The sequence below is a fragment of the Apium graveolens genome, chromosome 9 (genome assembly GCF_009905375.1).
Source record: "Apium graveolens cultivar Ventura chromosome 9, ASM990537v1, whole genome shotgun sequence".
Lineage (NCBI taxonomy): Eukaryota > Viridiplantae > Streptophyta > Magnoliopsida > Apiales > Apiaceae > Apium > Apium graveolens.
Window position 1 is genome coordinate 156,832,181 of NC_133655.1, and position 22,028 is coordinate 156,854,208.

Consider the following 22,028-nt stretch of genomic DNA (forward strand, 5'->3'; position numbering starts at 1 on the left):
GCCTTAGCCCATAAGATTACTCGCTTAGGCTTCTATTGGCCATAAATGATGGCTGATGCCAAAGTATACGTTAAAAAATGTGATCATTGTCAGAAACATGCCCCTGTAGTAAGACAACCTCCTGAAATGCTGACTTTCATAAACTCCCCAATCCCATTTGCTATGTGGGGAATAGATATTCTCGGGCCTTTCCCAATGGCTACTGCTCAAAGGAAATTTTTTATTGTTGCGATTGATTACTTTACCAAATGGATTGAAGCCAAGCCCTTGGCAAAGATTACGACTAAACAAGTCTCTCAGTCCCTGTGGGAGAATATTATGTGCAGATACGGAATTCCCCGAATCTTGGTAACCGATAACGGAACGCAGTTCAATAATAAAGAGTTTAGAAAGTATTGTGAAGAGAATGAAATTGACTTGAGATTCAATTCTGTTGCTCATCCTCAAGCCAATGGCAACCAGAAGTTACAAATCGTATCATTCTAGATGGGTTAAAGAAGAGGAACGAAAAATCCAGAAATAATTGGGTGGATGAAGTTCTGCCGATACTTTGTGCTTACAGAACTATATGTAGGGTTACTACAGGAGCAACACCATTTATGCTAGCATATGGGGCAGAAGCGGTTGTTCCAGTGGAGATATCTCATTCATCTCCAAGGATCCAAGCATATAATGTTGAAGAAAATGAAGAGGGGCAAAGTTTAGCCCTAGACTTGATAGATGAAGTATGAGATGCAGTGCATGCAAAAATCATATAATATCAGAAAAAAGGCCTCTTTTTATTAAAACCTAATGGTAAAGGAGAGGTTCTTCAAGCAAGGAGATTTGGTCTTAAGGAAGGTGGAAGCTTCTAGAATAGGCCATAAGGGAAAGCTCGCCCCAAATTGGTAAGGGACGTACAAGGTTAAGAGCGTTCAAAGAAGAGGATCTTACAAATTAGAGACCATTGATGGGGAAGAAGTACCTCAGACTTGGCATACTCAGAACCTGAAAGTTTATTACTTATAGCTCGTACTTGCTATAGTGGTAAAAAGGTTTAAAAGCACCTTAAGGTTTGCTTGATTAGGATTTTATATCTCAGTCTTAGTAGGATTCACATTCTAGCTTGTGACTATCGAGGGTTGAACCCCTTTTATAAAGGTTTTGAAAAACCAGATTGTATATTCTTAAGTTGAAATTATTTCAAACTTTGAAAATCCAAGTTATGATAATGTTATGATTACTTAGCAACATCCGTGCTTCGATGACCAGAGAATAGGAATGCCATGAGAATCATTTGCAAGTCTGTCATATCCATCTATTTTTTAGTCTTATATCCATTATTCAATGCATGACTCTTAGAACTGTGTAGTTTAGGTTGTTAATCTATTCCTTAAAATTACAAACTCTAAAAGTACTTAAAAAATTAAAAGGAATCAGCTAAATAAGGCAAGGAAAATGATATATAAATAGACCCCGAAGGGTAATAAGTTCGAGTACATATAAAAATGATACATAAATCTAGAAATAAATAAAACTCTACTCATCCATAGAAGGATCGTCCTTATCCTTCTCAGCTTCAGTATGCCCGTCCTCCGCATTAACAGAAGTCTCTACATTTTTGACTGGGGAGGAAGGAGGAGAAGTAGTGCTAGGATCAAGGATACGATCTTCTTAAATGGGGGAGTTAAAGAGAGCATCCAAGCTGTCCTCAATTTCTGGCTGCTCAGGACTAATAAAATCCTTGGCTTCTATCAAATCTGGATGCTTCTCAGCCACGGCCTTCACTGCAGCATCCCATTCCTGCGTAAACTGGATGGGAAAGAGACCCTCATCGTGAATGTTCATCAAATCTCTGAACTTCTGGGAGTCCATATACTCATCGATGAGTGTTTCCTTATCACTTCGGAATTTGACCAGCTCAGTTTGGGCCTTAAACGGCTCTTCTTCTTTGCTCTTCAGCTTCTTATCAAGGACCCCGACTCTCTCTTTCCATTTCTTCATCTCTCTTTCAAACTCATCTGAGTTCCCTTTCCAAGACCTAGCTTGGTGAAGTACCGCCTGGAAGTAGGTATTACGCTGCACAAAGGAAGGAGGATTTAATACGGATTTAAAATGAAAAGGAGATTTTAATTAAAGGAAAGGAAAGAAACATTATCGAGGTTTGAGCTTGAGAACCCAGAAGCTCAATGGTCTCTATGTCACTCCCCGTGACAATGTCAGTGAAGTCCTGGGGAGTGATGGAGTGGTAGGACCAATCATTAGCATGTTTGATGGATCCTACCACCGTGTAACTTCTTCAAAACCCCATTTGGGCCTAAAAGAATGCACCTTGAGTGGAGGATCCACATCATCTCCCAGTGCAACCTCTGGGACATAAGGCCTAAGGAAAGAAGGGGCATCAAGCTTGCTTCTTGGATCCCTATTAAGCTTGGCCCTTTTTTGGCGGCCTGATTCTCCTTCTTTAAGCCTGTTAATGTTGTTAATGGCCTCGCAAGCTGAAACAAAAAAAGAAAATAAAGAAACATCAAAGTTTGCAAATGATTAAGTTGTAGTAAAAATATAATAATAAAAAAATAAAGTTACCCTTATCAGTGGCCTGAGAGAGACCAACTTTTTTCAGGGAAAACTCCTCTAAAAGGGTCCAAGTGCTCGTTTGACCATTATCCGCGATGAGGGTTTGATAGACGACATCCTCCTCATCGGTTAGTCTAATGCTAGAAGGGCTACCATCGACTACTTTACAAAAGGGCCTACTAAAAAGAGTGGCCCAATCGCCTCCAGCCCAGGTCAGCCTAACAAATTCATCCCTCCATTTTGGGTTATTCTCAACAATGGAGTTACCATAAAAAATGTGGGGGGATTTTGGGCCTTTGACGTATTAAAACCCAGCACGGTTGAGTTAAAGCACTACTATAGAATTGAAATATCTTTCTAAAAATAGCGACTGAAAGAGGAAACTTATTCCTAAGGCATAAAACCATGAAACAAATAATGTTTCTCTATGCGTTAGGGGGAGCTGACAGGGGTTTATTTGTACATCTGCAAGGAGATGTGGAATGAATTCGTGAAAAGGGAACCTAAGACCTGCAGTTAGGTCTCCTCGATAAATAAAGATAGTATCCCCCTTCCAGTTACAGGTCCTATCCCCAGGGGTGGCCGGAGTAAACCTAGGGTTAGGAGGGAGTATGTACATGGTGTTGAAAGTTTCTATCCTACATCTTGCTCATGCCTTCTTCGGTTGTCTCTGTCTCATAAGCTTCAATCCTAGGGGATCCATGAGTGATCTCGAGGGGCACCACGGCCTCACCTCCGTAAGCCAATATAAACTGGGTAGCTTCAGTAGTCACTTTGCAGGTGGTACGATATGCCCATTATATAGGCAGCAACTCATCTTCTCAAGTGTTCCTTGAGCGTTCAACCCTTTTCTTAAGTCCATCAAGGATGATTCTGTTAGCAACTTCTGCCTGCCCGTTTTGCTTGTGGGTGAACAACCGAGGTGAAGCGAAGCTCTATACTGTTATCATCGCAGTACTCTCTGAATTCTGCATTATCAAATTATCACCCATTATCTGTGACAAGGATGCGTGGGATTCCAAATCGGAATATAACATTCTCCTAGAAGAATTGGGAAATTTGCTTGGTGGTTATCTTGGCTAGTGCCTTAGCCTCAATCAACTTTGTGAAGTAGTCTATGGCTACCATAATGAAGTTCATCTGTCCCGGTGCTACAGAAAATGGTCCAAGTATATCCATTCTCCATATTAGAAACGGGATGGGTATGCTAATAGATGTAAGCCTATCTGGGGGTTGTCGTACTATTGGAGCGTTCCCCTGGCACCTGTCACATTTCTTCACATAAGCCTTTTCATCAGCTAGCATAGTTGGCCAGCAGAACCCCGCGATTTATCTTGTGATTGAGGCCCTGCACCCCAAGTGTTGCCCAAAAATCCCTTCGTGGGCTTTGTTAAGCGCCTCCTCTGCTTCAAGAGGTCTTAAGCACTTCAGGTACGGAATGACAAAGGAACTTTCATAGAGAAGGCCTTCAATCAATGAATATCTTAATGCTCTCACCGACAGCTTGCGTGCCTCCTGGGCATCGTCGGGGAGCCATCCAGTCTCTAGGTGGGTTTTGATCGGGTCTATCCAACAACTTGCCACACCAACCGGTGCTATCAGATTTAATACATGAATAGTAGGGGTCTTTAGGACCTGGAAGTAGATACTTCTCGGATAGTTCTCGTTTTCAGACGAGAAGAACTGGGATAAGGCATCAGTCGAAGTTTTCTCCTCTCTCGGAATATGTTATGCGTACCATTCATCAAACTAAGTCAGTATTCCCTTTACGACTCTCAGGTACTTTTCCATAGTATCATCTTTGGCCTCAAACTCTCCATTAATTTGAGAAACTACAAGTCTTGAGTCTCCACAGACCTTCAGTTTTTTGGCCCTCACGGCTCGATCCAAGCCTAAATCGGCTATCAATGCTTCGTGTTCTGCTTCATTGTTCGTAGTTGGGAAGTCCAACTTCAAAGCATACTCAATCATGAACTTATCGAGGCTTTGCAAGACTAGACCTACACCACTAGATTTTGTTTTGGACGCTCCGTCAAAATGAAGAACTCGATACTCTTTCAGGGTCGTTTCTTTATCCTTCTCTTTCTCTCCTCTTTTTGGTGATACTATCTCTTGCCCCCTGACTTATTGGTCTTTAATGGTGCATTCGACCACGAAGTCTGCTAAGGCCTGAGCCTTAATGGCCATCCAAGGCTTGTACTTGATATCAAATTCTCCTAACTCAATTTCCCACTTGATGAGCCTCCCACTGGCCTTTGGGCTATGAAGAATGTTCCTCAAAGGTTGGTCTGTCAGGACTTCAATATTATGAGCCTGGAAGTATGGTCTTAACTTCCTCGAGGCTGTGATGAGGGAAAGTGCAAACTTTTCTGTGGTAGAGTAGTTCAATTCTGCTCCATGGAGCACATTGCTTACATAGTATACAGGCTTCTCAAGCTTCTGTTCTTCCTTTATGAGGACTGCAATCACGGCTTGCTCAGATACCTCCAGGTACAGATAAAGAGTATCCTCCGAATTTGGTTTGGCCAATAACGGGGCTTCATTCATGTGCTTATTTAGCTGTTCAAAGGCCTCTTGGCTCTCAGCTGTCCCTTCAAAATTCTTCACCTTCTTAAGGGTCTTGAAAAAGGGCAAGCATTTGTCTCCAGACTTGGAGATGAACCTCCCTAGAGGTGCGATTCATCCAGTCAGCTTTTGAACGTCCTTAATGGAGTGTAGTGGCTCCATGTATAGGATTGCTTTGATTTTTTCGGGGTGGCCTCTAATCCCCTCTTAGAGACCATGTGACCCAAAAAAATTCCGGACCCAACACTAAAAGCACACTTGGTGGGGTTCAACATCATCTTGTGGTGCCTCAGCACTTCAAATGCCTCTCTGAGGTGACTAATATGATCGGCCTTGCTTAGGCTTTTGACTAACATGTCATCAACATAGACCTCCATGGTCTTCCCAATTAGATGGACAAATATCTTATTTACCAACCTTTGGTAAGTAGCTCCTGCATTCTTAAGTCCAAAAGCCATAACAAGATAAAAAAATACACCTAAGTCAGTTATGAAAGATACCTTGGAGGTGTCATCTTTGTGCATTTTAATCTGATTGTAACCGCTGAAGCCATCCATAAAACTTAGCATCTCGTGTCCAACAGTGGCATCGATCAAGGTATCAATCCTTGGTAGGGGTAGCAGTACTTAGGACAAGTATCATTCAAGTCGGTGAAGTCGATGCACATCCTCCACTTCCCGTTGGATTTCTTAACCATTATGGGGTTGGCCAACCACTCAGGGAATTGCACTTCCTCAATGAATCCAGCTTCTAAAAGCTTATCAACCTCCTGTTTAATGGCTTCCAGCCTATCAGGAGCATAAGTTCTCTTCTTCTACTTCACAACCTTTCAAGTTGGGTCAACATTCAACCTATGAGTTATAAGGTTCGGGTCAATCCCAGGCATATCAGCTATTGTCCAAGCAAACACATCATTGTTCTCATATAGGAATATTGTCATTTGACCTTCAAGAGTTTGTCCAGAGATGCCCCAATATACGTGACCTTCTCTGGGTCTAAGGGGTCTAGGGGAATTGGGACCAAGTCCTCTATTGGCTTCCCTTGTAGTTCATCATTATTTCGGACATCCATGTCTTCTATGGGGAGGACCTGCCCCTCGGTTCTATCGGGCCTAAGTGCTGCAACATAGCAACTGTGGGCCATTTTCTGATCTCCTTTCACTTCTCCAACACCATTCATAGTTAGGAATTTCATAACGATGTGGTAGGTTGAGGGCACGGCTTTAAATACATGGATCCATGTTCTACCCGTGATAGCATTGTAAGTAGAGGCTACCTTAACAACCTGAAAGTTCAACATTTGCGTGGCCTCCCTGGGCTCTTCCCCGATAGTTACGGGAAGTTATTTTGTTCCTTCAACTTTACATTCCACGTAGTTAACCCCGTAGATGGGTGCATCAGACGGAGTTAGTTGAGAATCAGTATAGCTAATCCTTATGAATGTATCATGGAACAAAATATCCACGGAAGCTCCGTTGTCCACTAGGACCCTCATAACAGGACAATTTCCAATTATCGGAGTGATAACCTATCACACCCCAACTTAAACAGCAGATTAAATATAGCTATTACAACATTTTAAAAGAAATAACATAACCAATTCCAAGATCTTACAGTTTAGGGTTTGGAACGGCCCAACACTACCAACTATTACATCTGATTTTAAATACCGAGTCCTCACACAAACTACTATCACTTATTCTACCTGAGCTCGAACATAAGCATCAGTATCAGAGGTCTTACGGGCAGTCTGCTAGAATCTAACCATAGCTGCTAGCTGTATTATCAGGGTAAAGCAAGGAGTGAGCCAAATGCTCAACAAGTGCTAAATAATATGATACAAAACATAAATCGAGATATATATTAAAGAATGACAATGGAAATACATAACCACTGATAATGAGGGATAAAACTTTGGGTGATGGCATCATTTTGTTTGTATCAAAACAATTTCAAAATCATACCGTTTAATCAAAATCATTTTATGACGCTACGGATTACAGCCGGTGATCAGCCGCGAAGTAATCCCGAACCTCGCTGGGTTCTAAAACATTAATGGGAATCCCTAGGCAACTTTTAAGCCTAATATAAGTGTGGAAAGGACTCGCGTCTCAGTCCAGATCCACTATTCAAAGAAAACATTTATCCCCCTTTGGGACTGAAAACCCACATTTTATTTATTTCAAAAACTGATGCCGAATTATAACAAAATCTCTTTTTACAGTAAACATCTTTATCAAGGGATTATAGATCAACTCGAAACACGGGGAAATGGTACTAACTCTCAGAGCCATAAATCACAAAACTATACTCTATTAGGGTAATTGAATGGTTTTCATATTTCAAAGTTTGGACAAGGGAATTTAGTGAGGCTATTGGATATCATGAAGGGAAATGCCGAATTGGGCTTAAAGCAAAGGTCTCTCATCAAGGTTCAAGTGTTGGATCATCAAGGAGGTAAGCTTCATGAATACTAAGGGTGTTAAGGTATGAACAAATGATTTTTAGCTCAGGATATATCAGAATTGTCAAGCTTTAGGATAAGAAAGAGGGGTATCAATCAATGAGGAATCACTTTGATAAGTATCTGACTTTCAGGGTTCAAGGTAAGGTTCTATAGGGGTTCAAGTATCAGGATGAGATATCAATACTTTGGAATCATCAGCATGTTAATCAAGAGAATCAACCAAGAGTTATAACTGCCCTTTTTCTTTTATCATGGCATTCGAATTACTTTAATATACTATCATAATAAGACTACTTTGTAATACGTACTCGAGGGTTCATGGCATATTTATATAATTCAAAGATAAACATACGATACACTTGATTTAATATATCAAATGACACAGGATAGTTGCAGCAATGTATGAACTATTAGCAGTAAATACGAAGGACAAGTTGAATCACTTGCCTTGAGAAAGGCTGGTCTGGTCTGACTGGTAGGAGCAACTGGAGCTTCACTCGACCTTTATGGCAAATTTTCCCTCGTCTCGAGATCCTACATAAATATTAATAATCTTCATTATAATATACTCTCACCAACTAAACCTATTTACAACCCGAAATTAAACACGGATGGCACTTAGGCCAATATGCACTTAATTTTATATTCACCTTTAAATTACAATTGTACACACATAGCCACATAATCACATATCATATATTAATACCAAATAACACCATATACACCATAATGCAACACTAGGCTTGGATGATCTCGACTCATAACTTAAGTCACTTGATCGCTAAACTAGACAAAGTCTTCAAATTTTGGCTTCCTAACTTGATGTGCCTTTACTAAACTATCCAAAATCTATTGACCCTCGCTTGTGCCTTTTTCTCTACTGACCTTATACTATCTTACAACTATGGTGGTCAACCTAAATCTCACTCCTAAGTGTTCTAAAACTATGTGATAAGTGAAAGTGCTCACTGGTGCAAATTTCAGAATGACAACTATGGTTTCTTGAGTGCATTAGACACTCTTAAACTAGAAGTTTTCCTTCAAAACTTTTACACAAGACTCTACTGACCTAAGGGCATCTCACAAACTTGATGTGGCTCAAGGGCCTGGCTTGGACCTTCTTGGGCCTAAGCTAAAAGTCCAAGGTTCCCCTGTTTTTCTGGGCAGAAAACGCCCTGACTTGAATTAACTTGTGACACATGGTTCTAACTCATATCCTATGAACTATGGTTGTAAAAACTGCTCTGACACTCCCTCTAACTAAGGCCCAGTAGGGCCTAATGAGGGCCTACCCATGACATGGTCAAATCTCCCTATTTCTAAGTTGCAACAAAACTATCCCCTGCTGGACAGATTTTGTTATTCTACTTGTGTACCTAACCAAATGACATGCAAACCTCCAACCAACACCTAAAACCTTTTATATAATGCCAATACTAACTTCTGGTGGCTTGGGCCTCAAAGTGCACATCAATGACATGGTCAAAACTCACTCTAAACCTCAGGGTACTAAACTGATTTTCTGCAGAAACTATAACTCTCCTTTCTCCAAGGTTTTGACTTGACAAACTCAACTACCAATAACCTAATACCCAAACCAAGACTTAAACATGGTGATCTACTAAACTAAATCCCTTATTCTCAAAATAACTTTGGTGGAGATCATCATTTACCTATGGTACAATTATGGCAAAACAAAAGAAACTACACTTCCCAACTCACAAATCATCAAGTTTTTGAAACAACAAGATATGCATTTTTATAAAAGATAACCATGAATTATTACCATGCATCAAGGAGCATTAATCAATATTAACACCTTAATCCTACTGAAATTAAAGCTTACTAATAAAATCTTTCTAAATGATCAAAATCTTATAACATTCTAAGAGAAATTCACATGCGTGCATGTCCTCGAGTTTTGCAAGCGAAATAACATGTTTTCTAAATATGTTTTACCAAGAAATTTACATGCAAGCCTAGCATGAGCTATATCTAGATGATCACTTAGCATGCAAGGAGTTTCATCAAATTTTCACCATAAAATTCAAGCCATTATCACATAAACATGCAAAAATTGAACAAAGCAACAAGAATAGTCTTAAGGACCATTCATTCGGCTGCCCTATGGTCATGGACGAATGAAATGGAAGGGAATGTCCATTTAATCATCAAGAGTTTCCTTCTCAAGACTTGGTACTTCTTCATTCCTTGTAGTCCTCTCAAAAACAACCCTAAACTCAAAAGAATCAAGGTTGTACTTTGAGTTTCAACTAAAACCTTTACATGCAACCTTAAAACTTAAACTTTCTACTCAAAACTCTTTGAAATATGAGTGATCATGGTATGGGAAGTAAAATTTACTTGTATAGAGGGTGGAAGCTTGGTTGAGGAATGAAGAAAAATGGGGAGGGGGTGGTTTCTGCTAAAAGCCGAGAGTGAAAGAGGGAGTAGCCGAGAGTGAGAGAGAGGAGGGAGAGAAGAATGAGTGTGATCGTGAGTGATGTGTGAAATAATCATGTCTTTACTTGTTTTATGGTTTTTGTGTTGACAAATGTGAGTGGAAATAGGAATTGACATGATTACCACTTGTACTTGGTTCAATTTGCATGCAACGGTAAAGAAGGTATTTGGCTAGAAAATAAGAGTTAGTGGGGTAGTTATTGACTCTTTAGCCCTTTTGGATTGAATAGAAAGGATTTGCATGCAAGGATAACTATGTAATTTGCTAATTATGACAATTAATACTTATAAATATTTAATTTTATAAAATAAAACACAAGTTCAAAAATTATAAAATTTATACCATAAAATAGCTTGGATTTTTGGAAATTTTATAAAACTACTTTTGAAATTTGTGAGCAAAATAACTTTTAAAAAGAAATTTATTCAAGGTTTAAAATATTCCTTATAAATCAAAAAATAAAAGAAATAAATAAACTTTTAATTTGAAAAATCATATACCACATATCGAAAATTTAAGACGCAGAAATTCTCATTCACACAAGCATACAATTGTTGAATATATTGGCATTCGGCTTTATAATTACACCAAATTTACAATTAATATTACACAGAAATGTCGGGTGTAACATCCTCTCCCCCTTAAGGGATTCTGTCCCCAGAATCTAAGAGAACAGATGAGGATACCGGGAATGCATATCAGACTCTAACTCCCAAGTCGATTCTTCGACCTTAGGGTTCCTCCAAAGTACTTTTACTAACTTTACTGACTTATTTCTAAGACTCTTCTCTTGCCAGTCGAGTATTTTAACCGGTTGCTCCACAAATGACAGGTATGCCTGAATTTCAACAGGTTCATATTCTATTATATGGCTAGCATCAGGATTATACTTCTTAAGCAATGATACATGGAACACATTATGCACATGCTGATACTGAGGTGGTAAGGCCAACTCGTAGGCCACCTTTCCCACTTGACTCAATATTTCAAAAGGACCTATATATCTAGGTGCTAACTTCCCTTTCTTGCCAAATCTCATCAACCCTTTTCTAGGTGACACCTTCAACAAAACAGCTTCGCCAATTTGGAATCGAACATCCTTACGCGCTGGATCCGCATACTTCCTCTATCTATCTTGAGCAGCAAGCAACCTTTTCTGAATTAACTTGACCGAGTCATGCAACTGTTGTACCAATTCTGAGCCGAGAATCTTTCCTTCTCCTACTTCGTCTGAACTTGTTGGTGATCTACATTTTCGCCCGTACAAAGCTTTGTATGGTGGCATGCCGATACTGGAATGATAGCTATTGTTGTAAGAGAATTCAATCAACGGCAAATGGTCGTCCCAACTTCCTGCAAAATCGATTACACAACTGCGCAACATGTCTTCAATTGTTTGGATTGTCCTTTCACTCTGGCCATCAGTCTGCGGGTGGTACGTCGTGCTCATATTCAACTTTGTGCCCAGACATTCCTGAAATTGCTTCCAAAATCTCGAGTTAAATCGGGGATCTCTGTCTGAAACTATTGATACAGGTACTCCATGCCTTAGTACGATTTCGCGCACATACAGATGAACCAACTTGTCCAGTGACGACTTCTCGTTAATTGGAAGGAAATGCGCTGACTTCGTAAGACGATCAATTATAACCCATATTGCGTCATGCCCGGATTTCGTTCACGGTAGTCCTACTATAAAGTCCATAGCGATATTTTCCCATTTCCATTCTGGAATCTTCAGGGGCTGAATTAATCCGCTTGGTCGTTGATGTTTTGCCTTCACTTTCTGACAAGTATAACACTTCGCAACCCATTCTGCCATGTCTCGCTTCATATTTGGCCACCAAAAGTTCTTCTTTAAGTCTCGATACATCTTGGTACTTCCCGGGTGGATTGAAAATTTCGAATTGTGGGCTTCATGGAGGATCTCATTCTTTAATTCAGGTACATGAGGAATCCATATTCTGGAAGAAAACCTTTGTATCCCTTGCTCATCCCTTTGAGTATTAATCTCCTCTCCAGATAACTGATTCTTCTCTTTCTTCATTACTTCTTCTTGACATTTCTTTATCTTTTCCACTAGTGTTGGATGAAAAGTCATTGCACGATAAACTTCCTTAACTTTTCCACAATCACAAAGTTCCAGTTCAAATCTCTTGATTTTTTCAGATAATTCCTTTGGTGTTGTCATCTTATACAGTCTCTCTTTCCTACTTAGAGCATCGGCCACAACATTCGCCTTTCCAGGATGGTAATTTATCGAGCAGTCATAGTCCTTGATCAATTCTAGCCATCTCCTATGCCTCCTATTGAGCTCCTTCTGAGTGAAAATGTACTTTAAACTCTTGTGATCCGCGTAGATTTCACACTTCTCTCCGTAGAGGTAATGTCTCCAAATCTTAAGTGCGAACACTATGGCGGCTAGTTCCAAGTCATGCGTCGGGTACTTTAACTCATGCGGTTTCAACTGTCTTGACGCATATGCGATCACCTTACTGTGTTGCATTAACACACAACCCAATCCCTTATGTGAAGCGTCGCTGAATATTACAAAGTTTCCTTGATCATCCGGTAGCACTAACACCGGAGCTGTTACCAATCTCTGTTTCAACTTTTGAAAACTATCCTCACATTCTGCACTCCATTCAAACTTTTGATTCTTTCTGGTTAACTTGGTCAATGGCGTGGCAATTTTCGAAAAATCCTTGACGAACCTTCTATAGTATCCTGCCAACCCTAGAAAACTTTGCACTTCCGTAGGAGTCTTTGGCCTCTCCCAACTCATAACTGCCTCAATCTTTCCCAGATCCACTTTAACTCCTTCATTTCCAATGACATGCCCCAAAAATTGAACTTCCTTTAACCAGAACTCACATTTGGTAAACTTGGCATACAACTTCTCTTGACGAAGTATTTCCAATGCTATCCAGAGGTGCTGCTTATGTTTTTCCTCCAACTTAGAATAAATAAGGATTTCATCAATGAATACCATGACAAATTTGTCCAAATACTTCTTAAATACTCGATTCATCAGATCCATAAATGCGGCCGGGGCGTTGGTCAGTCCAAACGGAATTACTAAGAATTTATAATGCCCATATTTGGTCCTGAATGCGGTCTTGGGAATATCTTCTTCTTTGATCTTTAATTGATGGTATCCCGATCTCAAATCGATCTTTGAAAAGTATTTTGCTCCCTTCGACTGGTCAAAAAGGTCATCTATTCTTGGTAGCGGGTAGCGGTTCTTGGTCGTTACCTTATTCAACTCTCGATAATCTATGCATAATCGCATGCTCCCATGGCGACGTACTTGGCCGTATCACTCCCTTATCCAACAATTCTTGTAGCTGGCTCGCCAACTCTTTCATTTCTGCTGGTGCCATCCTATATGGGGCCTTTGAAACTAGTTCCGTGCCTGGAGCAAGGTTGATCTCGAACTCGATTTGTCGATCTGGTGGTAAGCCTGGTAGTTCATCAGGAACACATTGGGAAACTCGTTAACTACAGGAATATCTTCTATGTTAGGGCTGCCTTTTTCTGAATCCACTACATAAGCTAGGAACGACTCATAACCTTTTCTAAGTAGCTTCTTAGCCTGAATGATTGTAAGAAATAGTTGCTCTTGCCTCTGCCCCTTGAATACTACCTTCTCTCCACTCTTCGTCTTTAAATACACTTTCTTGGTCTTACAATTAATCTGAGCGCTATTTTCTCCTAACCAATCCATGCCTAAAATTATGTCAAACTCTCCCAACTTGAAGAGTATAAAGTCGGCTGAAAACTTATACCCCGAAATATCAATCTCACACTTTGGACATAATTGATTCACAGGAATCTTCTCTTGGTTCGGAATTACCACGTTTACTACCTCACTCATAATCATTTTATCACATTGAAGCTTATCAACAAAAGATTCTGATATGAAAGATCTTGTTGCTCCCGAATCAATCAATACTTTAGCTTTGACATTATTGAGTAAAAGTGTACCTGCTATCACCTCAGAATTCTGAACAGCATCCTTTATCTTCAAATCAAATGTCCTTGTTGTTGCTTGCGGGGTTGGTGTAGGTGGTGGAGGTAATGCCAATACCTCGGCTGGCACGCTCGCACTGGTACTTGCCACGTTCATTAAAGCTTTGACTGGTCCGGTTGCCTTGCACTCCCTAGCTATGTGTCCAGTCTTCCCACACTTGTAACACGTAACTCCTGGCTTCGGCATCTTGCACTCATTCGCCAAATGTCCCTTCTGATTGCACCTATAGCATGTCATGCTCAGCTTATTACATAATCCAGGGTGCCTTCTTCCACAGTGCTTGCATTCCGGTCTCGGGAACTTATTTTCTCCAACTTGCCCTTGGCTTGCCTGACTGCTCCCCTTTGATTCTTGCCTTTTACCCAAATTTCCCTTCTTTTGAAAATTTCCACCCTTCTGGAATCCGATCCTCTTTACATTCCGATCTTGTGAACTTCCCGCTTTAGACTTTTCTCCATAAAATGGAACCTTCCTCTTCTTGTTATCCCTTTCCTTCCTTGACAACATCCCATTATTCTCAATCAGAGCAGCTTTCTGTACTACTCCCGCATAAGTATCAAGCTCAAACATAGCCACTCTATCTCTGATCCAAAGCTCCAATCCTTGCTGAAATCTCTTCGCTTTTTCCTCCTCAGTACTGGTATACTTTGTCACAAACCTTGACAACTCTGTGAACTTCTTCTCATACTCCAATATAGTCATGTTCCCTTGCTTCAGCTCCAAAAATTTGAGCTCCATCTGATTCTACATGTACTTAGGGTAATACTTGTCCAGAAATAACTTCTTAAATCTCTCCCAAGAAACCTGTTGAGTGACTTCCATAGCTTTTACTGATTCCCACCAATAGATGACTTCACCCTTCAAGAAGTAAGTAGCATACGGCGTCTTCTGATCGTCTCCTAACTGTACCAAGTCAAAAGCCCTTTCCATCTCCTTGATCCATGTGTTAGCTATTACTGGATCAGTGGTATCATGAAATGCAGGTGGTTTTACATTCTGAAAAGCCTTGAAAGTGACAATTTGTCTAGGTGGTACTGGTGGTTCAGGTGGTTGGTGTGGTTCACGGTTATCTTGGTTTTCAATTCGTTGTTGAAGAGTTAGTTGTTGTTGAGCTATAGCATTGGTTTGCTGTTGCAAAGTTTCCAGTAGTCGAAGAATATTTGGGTCTGTGTTGGATGTGGTTGTTGGGTTCTTCTTTTTGGGAGGCATGATCCTGAAATAAGAGTTATGTTAAAACAGATATGAACAATTCGAGGGTATCGCATGGCATTCTTATCTACATATGAGGTCAAGTTTCAAATTAAGCAGATATGGTGATGCATATAAAAACGTAAAATAACAGTTGAGAGAAAATGGAACAATAGAACATAATTATTGAAATTTTAAAGGGCACAATACATAGGATTAGGACAAAGTCTGATTCTAGGAATAACAGGCTTATTTAAAGGAAACAACGGAAACAACTGGGGATTCTACAGAGTCTGATAGTACAACAACATGAAAGGTAAATGGAAAGAACTAAGGCTCCACTCCATCTGAACGGGGCTTGGTAGTCTTTTCCTCTCGAAGCGTCTTCACAATGCTCTGGAGCTCATCCGCCACCATCTGAATGACATACTGGTTGGTACGGTCCCGGTGCGCTGGCATCTCCTCAAGCTTAGTGTTGACATACTGAACCAAGGTCTCAAGTCTCGCAGTCATCTGCTCCTTGGGCTTCCCTTCATAGTTTCGGCTGTCCGGATACACATTCTTCAGTCGGTCTATCAGTCGGTCGTACTTGCCCTGAAGCATGTCGAACTCGCGCCTCAACTCAACATACACAGTGAAAGCAATAGTATCGTCCGACCTAAAGGATGACGAGGAATGCGCCCTTTGCTGACAACCAATAAGAGGAGTATTAATAATGAATTTACTTAACCTACTCTATCGCATAATATCTATAAACTACACACATATCCTAGAACCTATTTGGGTTGTCCAGGGACTCTAAATCGTAGCTCTGATACCAAAACCTGTCACACCCCAACTTAAACAGCAGATTAAATATAGCTAAAAGAAATAACATAACCAATTCCCAGATCTTATAGTTTAGGGTTTGGAACGGCCCAACACTACCAACTATTACATCTGATTTTAAATACCGAGTCCTCACACAAACTACTATCACTTATTCTACCTGAGCTCGAACATAAGCATCAGCATCACAGGTCTTACGGGCAGTCTGCTTGAATCTAACCATAGCTGCTAGCTGTATTATCAGGGTAAAGTAAGGAGTGAGCCAAATGCTCAACAAGTGCTAAACAATATGATACAAAACATAAATCGAGATATACATTAAAGAATGACAATGGAAAGACATAACCACTGATAATGAGGGATAAAACTTTGGGTGATGGCATCATTTTCTTTGTATCAAAATAATTTCAAAATCATACTGCTTAATCAAAATCATTTTATGACGCTACGGATTACAGCCGGTGATCAGCCGCGAAGTAATCCCGAACCTCGCTGGGTTCTAAAACATTATTGGGAATCCCTAGGCAACTTTTAAGCCTAATATAAGTGTGGAAAGGACTCGCGTCTCAGTCCAGATCCACTATTCAAAGAAAACATTTATCCCCCTTTGGGACTGAAAACCCACATTTTATTTATTTCAAAAACTGATGCCGAATTATAACAAAATCTCTTTTTACAGTAAACATCTTTATCAAGGGATTATAAATCAACTCGAAACACGGGGAAATGGTACTAACTCTCAGAGCCATAAATCACAAAACTATACTCTATTAGGGTAACTGAATGGTTTTCGTATTTCAAAGTTTGGACAAGAGAATTTAGTGAGGCTATTGGATATCATGAAGGGAAATGCCGAATTGGGCTTAAAGCAAAGGTTTCTCATCAAGGTTCAAGTGTTGGATCATCAAGGAGGTAAGCTTCATGAATACTAAGGGTGTTAAGGTATGAAGAAATGATTTTTAGCTCAGGATATATCAGAATTGTCAAGCTTTAGGATAAGAAAGAGGGGTATCAATCAATGAGGAATCACTTTGATAAGTATCTGACTTTCAGGGTTCAAGGTTAGGTTCTATAGGGGTTCAAGTATCAGTATGAGATATCAATACTTAGGAATCATCAGCATGTTAATCAAGAGAATCAACCAAGAGTTATAACTGACCTTTTTCTTTTATCATGGCATTCGAATTACTTTAATATACTATCATGATAAGACTACTTTGCAATACCTACTCGAGGGTTCATGGCATCTTTATATAATTCAAAGATAAACATACGATACGTTTGATTTAATATATCAAATGATACAGGATAATTGCAGCAATGCATGAACTATTAGCAGTAAATACGAAGGACAAGTTGAATCACTTGCCTTGAGAAAGGTTGGTCTGGTCTGACTGGTAGGAGCAACTGGAGCTTCACTCAACCTTTATGGAAAATTTTCCCTCGTCTCGAGATCCTACATAAATATTAATAATCTTTAATATAATATACTCTCACCAACTAAACCTATTTACAACCCGAAATTAAACACGGATGGCACTTAGGCCTATATGCACTTAATTTTATATTCACCTTTAAATTACAATTGTACACACATAGCCACATAATCACATATCATATATTAATACCAAATAACACCATATACACCATAATGCAACACTAGGCTTGGATGATCTTGACTCACAACTTAAGTCACTTGATCGCTAAACTAGACAAAGTCTTCAAATTTTGGCTTCCTAACTCGATGTGCCTTTACTAAACTATCCAAATCCTATTGACCCTCCCTTGTGCCTTTTGCTCTAATGACCTTATACTATCTTACAACTATGGTGGTCAACCTAAATCTCACTCCTAAGTGTTCTAAAACTATGTGATAAGTGAAAGTGCTCACTGGTGCAAATTTCAGAATGACAACTATGGTTTCTTGAGTGCATTAGACACTCTTAAACTACAATTTTTCCTTCAAAACTCTTACACAAGACTCTCCTAACCTAAGGGCATCTCACAAACTTGATGTGGCTCAAGGGCCTGGATTGGGCCTTCTTGGGCCTAAGCTAAAAGTCCAAGGTTCCCCTGTTTTTCTGGGCAGAAAACGCCCTGACTTGAATTAACTTGTGACACATGGTTCTAACTCATATCCTATGAACTATGATTGAAAAAACTTCTCCGACACTCCCTCTAACTAAGGCCCAACAGGGCCTAATGAGGTCCTACCCATGACATGGTCAAATCTCCCTATTTCTAAGTTACAACAAAACTGTCCCCTGCTGGACAGATTTTGTTATTCTACTTGTGTACCTAACCAAATGACATGCAAACCTCCAAACAACACCTAAAACCTTTTATATACTCCCAATACTAACATATGGTGGCTTGGGCCTCAAAGTGCACATCAATGACATGGTCAAAACTCACTCTAAACCTCAGGGTACTAAACTGATTTTCTGCAGAAACTATAACTCTCCTTTCTCCAAGGTTTTGACTTGACAAACTCAACTACCAACAACCCAATACCCAAACCAAGACTTAAACATGGTGATCTACTGAAATAACTCCCTTATTCTCAAAATAACTTTGGTGGAGATCATCCTTTACCTATGGTATAATTATGGAAAAACAAAAGAAACTACACTTCCCAACTCACAAATCATCAAGTTTTTGAAACAATAAGATATGCATTTTTATAAAAGATAACCATGAATTATTACCATGCATCAAGGAGCATTAATCAATATTAACACCTTAATCCTACTGAAATTAAAGCTTACTAACAAAATCTTTCCAAATGATCAAAATCTTATAACATTCTAAGAGAAATTCACATGCGTGCATGTCCTCGAGTTTTGCAAGCAAAATAACATGTTTTCTAAATATGTTTTACCAAGAAATTTACATGCAAGCCTAGCATGAGCTATATCTAGATGATCACTTAGCATGCAAGGAGTTTCATCAAATTTTCACCATAAAATTCAAGCCATTATCACATAAACATGCAAAAATTGAGCAAAGCAACAAGAATAGTCTTAAGGACCATTTATTCAGCTCCCCTATGGTCATGGCCGAATGAAATGGAAGGGAATGGCCATTTAATCATCAAGAGTTTCCTTCTCAAGACTTGGCACTTCTCCATTCCTTGTAGTCCTCTAAAAAACAACCCTAAACTCACAAGAATCAAGGTTGTACTTTGAGTTTCAACTAAAACCTTTACATGCAACCTTAAAACTTAAACTTTCTACTCAAAACTCTTTGAAATATGAGTGATCATGGTATGGGAAGTAACATTTACTTGTATAGAGGGTGGAAGCTTGGATGAGGAATGAAGAAAAATGGGGAGGGGGTGGTTTCGGCTAAAAGCCGAGAGTGAAGGAGGGAGTAGCCGAGAGTGAGAGAGAGGAGGGAGAGAAGAATGAGTGTGGTGGTGAGTGATGTGTGAAATGATCATGTATTTACTTGTTTTATGGTTTTTGTGTTGACAAATGTGAGTGGAAATAGGAATTGACATGATTACCCTTCCACTTGTACTTGGTTCAATTTGCATGCAAGGGTAAAGAAGGTATTTGGCTAGAAAATAAGAGTTAGTGGGGTGGTTATTGACTCTTTAGCCCTTTTGGATTGAATAGAAAGGATTTGCATGCAAGGATAACTATGTAATTTGCTAATTATGACAATTAATACTTATAAAGATTTAATTTTATAAAATAAAACACAAGTTCAAAAATTATAAAATTTATACCATAAAATAGCTTAGATTTTTGGAAATTTTATAAAACTATTTTTGAAATTTGTGAGCAAAATAACTTTTAAAAAAAAATTTATTCAAGGTTTAAAATATTCCTTATAAATCAAAAAATGAAAGAAATAAATAAACTTTTGATTTGAAAAATCATATACCACATATCGAAAATTTAAGACGCGGAAATTCTCATTCACCCAAGCATACAATAGTTGAATATATTGGCATTCGGCTTTATAATTACACCAAATTTACAATTAATATTACACAGAAATGTCGGGTGTAACATAACCAGAGGATTATCCTGAGGAAATTCCAAAACTTCAAGGTCTGGGTCACCAAATTCAAGCATCATCTCTGACTTAGAACTCTTAGATGGCTCTTCAACTATGCTCATCATCTCTCTCGCATAAGCTTTTCGAGAGTTCCTTGTAGTACCAGCTATTGTAGGACCTGCTGAGATCATATTGATTACCGACCCTCGGGCCTGTGGGTTGCGATATCTGTCGTTACCCCTTCGATCATCATCTCTTCGGTCATTGTCTCTTTTTTGGCCTCCAGCCTCTTCACCGTTGGTGAAACGTCCAAATTTTCCCCTTCGGATCAAATACTCAATCTCATCCTTAAGTTGCCTACAATCGTCAGTATCATGACCAACATCTTTATGCAACCTACAGTATCGACTTTTGTCTCTTTTCTCGGGGTCTCCCCTTAGTGGCTTTGGCCATATGAACTCTTTGTCCTTCTCAATTTCCATAAGGATCTGGCTTCTTGGAGCATTTAACCTTGCATATTTAGTGAACCTTGGTTGCTGATTCTTCTTAGAAGAGGAGGATTCGGAGCTTTTGTTCATTCAATGATACTTGTCCTTGGCATCGTACTCCTGATCCATCTTCAGCTTCTTGTTTCCAGCGGGTTCATTACTCACAGTTGTCTTCTTCATACTTGTATCCACCTTGATATACTTTTTAGCCCTATCCTGAAGCTACAACATGCTTTCGGGAGGGCTCTTAGCCAGGGTCATCTTAAAGAACTCATCTCTAGTCCCTTGCTGTAGGGCTATCATAGCTACCTTATCGTCAAGATCAGGGACCTTCAGAGCCTCCTTCGTAAATCGATTTAAATATTTTCTCAGGGACTCCTTTGCTCCTTGGACTATGCCCATGAAAGAGGCCGAACTCTTCTCGTGTACTCTGCCACTTATGAACTGCTTGATAAAAGCTTGGCTCAAATCCTTAAAGGATCCAATAGAGTTTGGGGGCAGACGGCTGTACTACCTCTGAGCCATACCCAATAAGGTTTAAGGAAAGGCCCAACACTTAATAGCATCGTTCACGGGATGTAGTAACAGGGCGTTTGAGAACGTCCTGACATGATTAGCAGGGTCACCAGTACCATCTTATGCTTTGATGGTGGGCATATTGAACTTCCTTGAGATGCAGGCATTCATTATCTCGTCAGTGAATGGTGGTTTTGGATTATCAGGATCTTCTAGGAGCATAAGATTGCTTGGATCAGCCCTTGGGGTAGCAGCCCTCCTTGGTATTGGACCATCCGGGTCTATGATTAGAGGAAGATCTCTCCGTGTCGGAGCAAGTGGGGTCTTGGGGTCAGGTGCGTCTCCAGATCGCGCTTCATCCTTTGGATCTCAGCTTTATGAGCCCTGATCCTCTCCTGGACATCTTGGGGATTCGTCCCTTGAGTGCTCCTAGGGCGTTGGTTAGTAATAGACATCGGCTCTTTACCAGCACACCTCCTTCTCGGAGCAACATCGTCATCCGATGATTCAGAGTCTCTATCTGTATAAGATCCAGAGAATTCTTGATCCTCCGGGATAGGAGCCAAGCCACGTATATATTGGGGTGTCCACCCTTGTGCTTCACTCCGATTAGAGTGTCCACTCCCTCTAGCTTCGAGGCATACAGGCATCTTGTAAGGGGGGTTAGTGGTCATAATTGTCGAGTACTCATACCCAACGGGTTGAGAGTTCATAGGTGCATGTAGCTGCTGAAATTGGGGATTTGTCCCTTGAAGAGCCGGGGGATTCGTCCCTTGTGGTTGAGCCTCAGTTGCCCCTACCAGGGTTCCTCCTTGGGTGGAGGCATAGGTTGAGTGCGGTGGTACTTCCACCACTGTTGCCATTATTTGTGATGGGACAGGAGTGTCTGTTCCACTATTATTTCTGCTCCGTGTAT

At 40.0% G+C, this 22,028-nt stretch overlaps 1 protein-coding gene across 1 annotated transcript; it reads right to left on the reverse strand.

Moving 5' to 3' along the window:
* Positions 1-6,462: 6,462 nt before the first annotated feature.
* Positions 6,463-20,590, reverse strand: LOC141685686 (uncharacterized). Its single transcript, XM_074490775.1, has 2 exons — positions 20,126-20,590; positions 6,463-6,648 (listed from the first exon to the last, which is right to left on the reverse strand). Exons 1-2 carry the CDS (start codon positions 20,588-20,590, stop codon positions 6,463-6,465), a joined length of 651 nt encoding a protein of 216 aa, XP_074346876.1.
* Positions 20,591-22,028: the final 1,438 nt, after the last annotated feature.

Excerpts from the sequence above, each read along its gene's own strand:
- LOC141685686 (XM_074490775.1), bottom strand. The coding sequence starts at position 20,590 with ATGGAAATTGAGAAGGACAAAGAGTTCATATGGCCAAAGCCACTAAGG. Across the intron at positions 6,649-20,125 it reads TTCCTCAGGATAATCCTCTG|GTTATCACTCCGATAATTGG; the intron begins GTTATGTTACAC and ends GGGGTGTGATAG.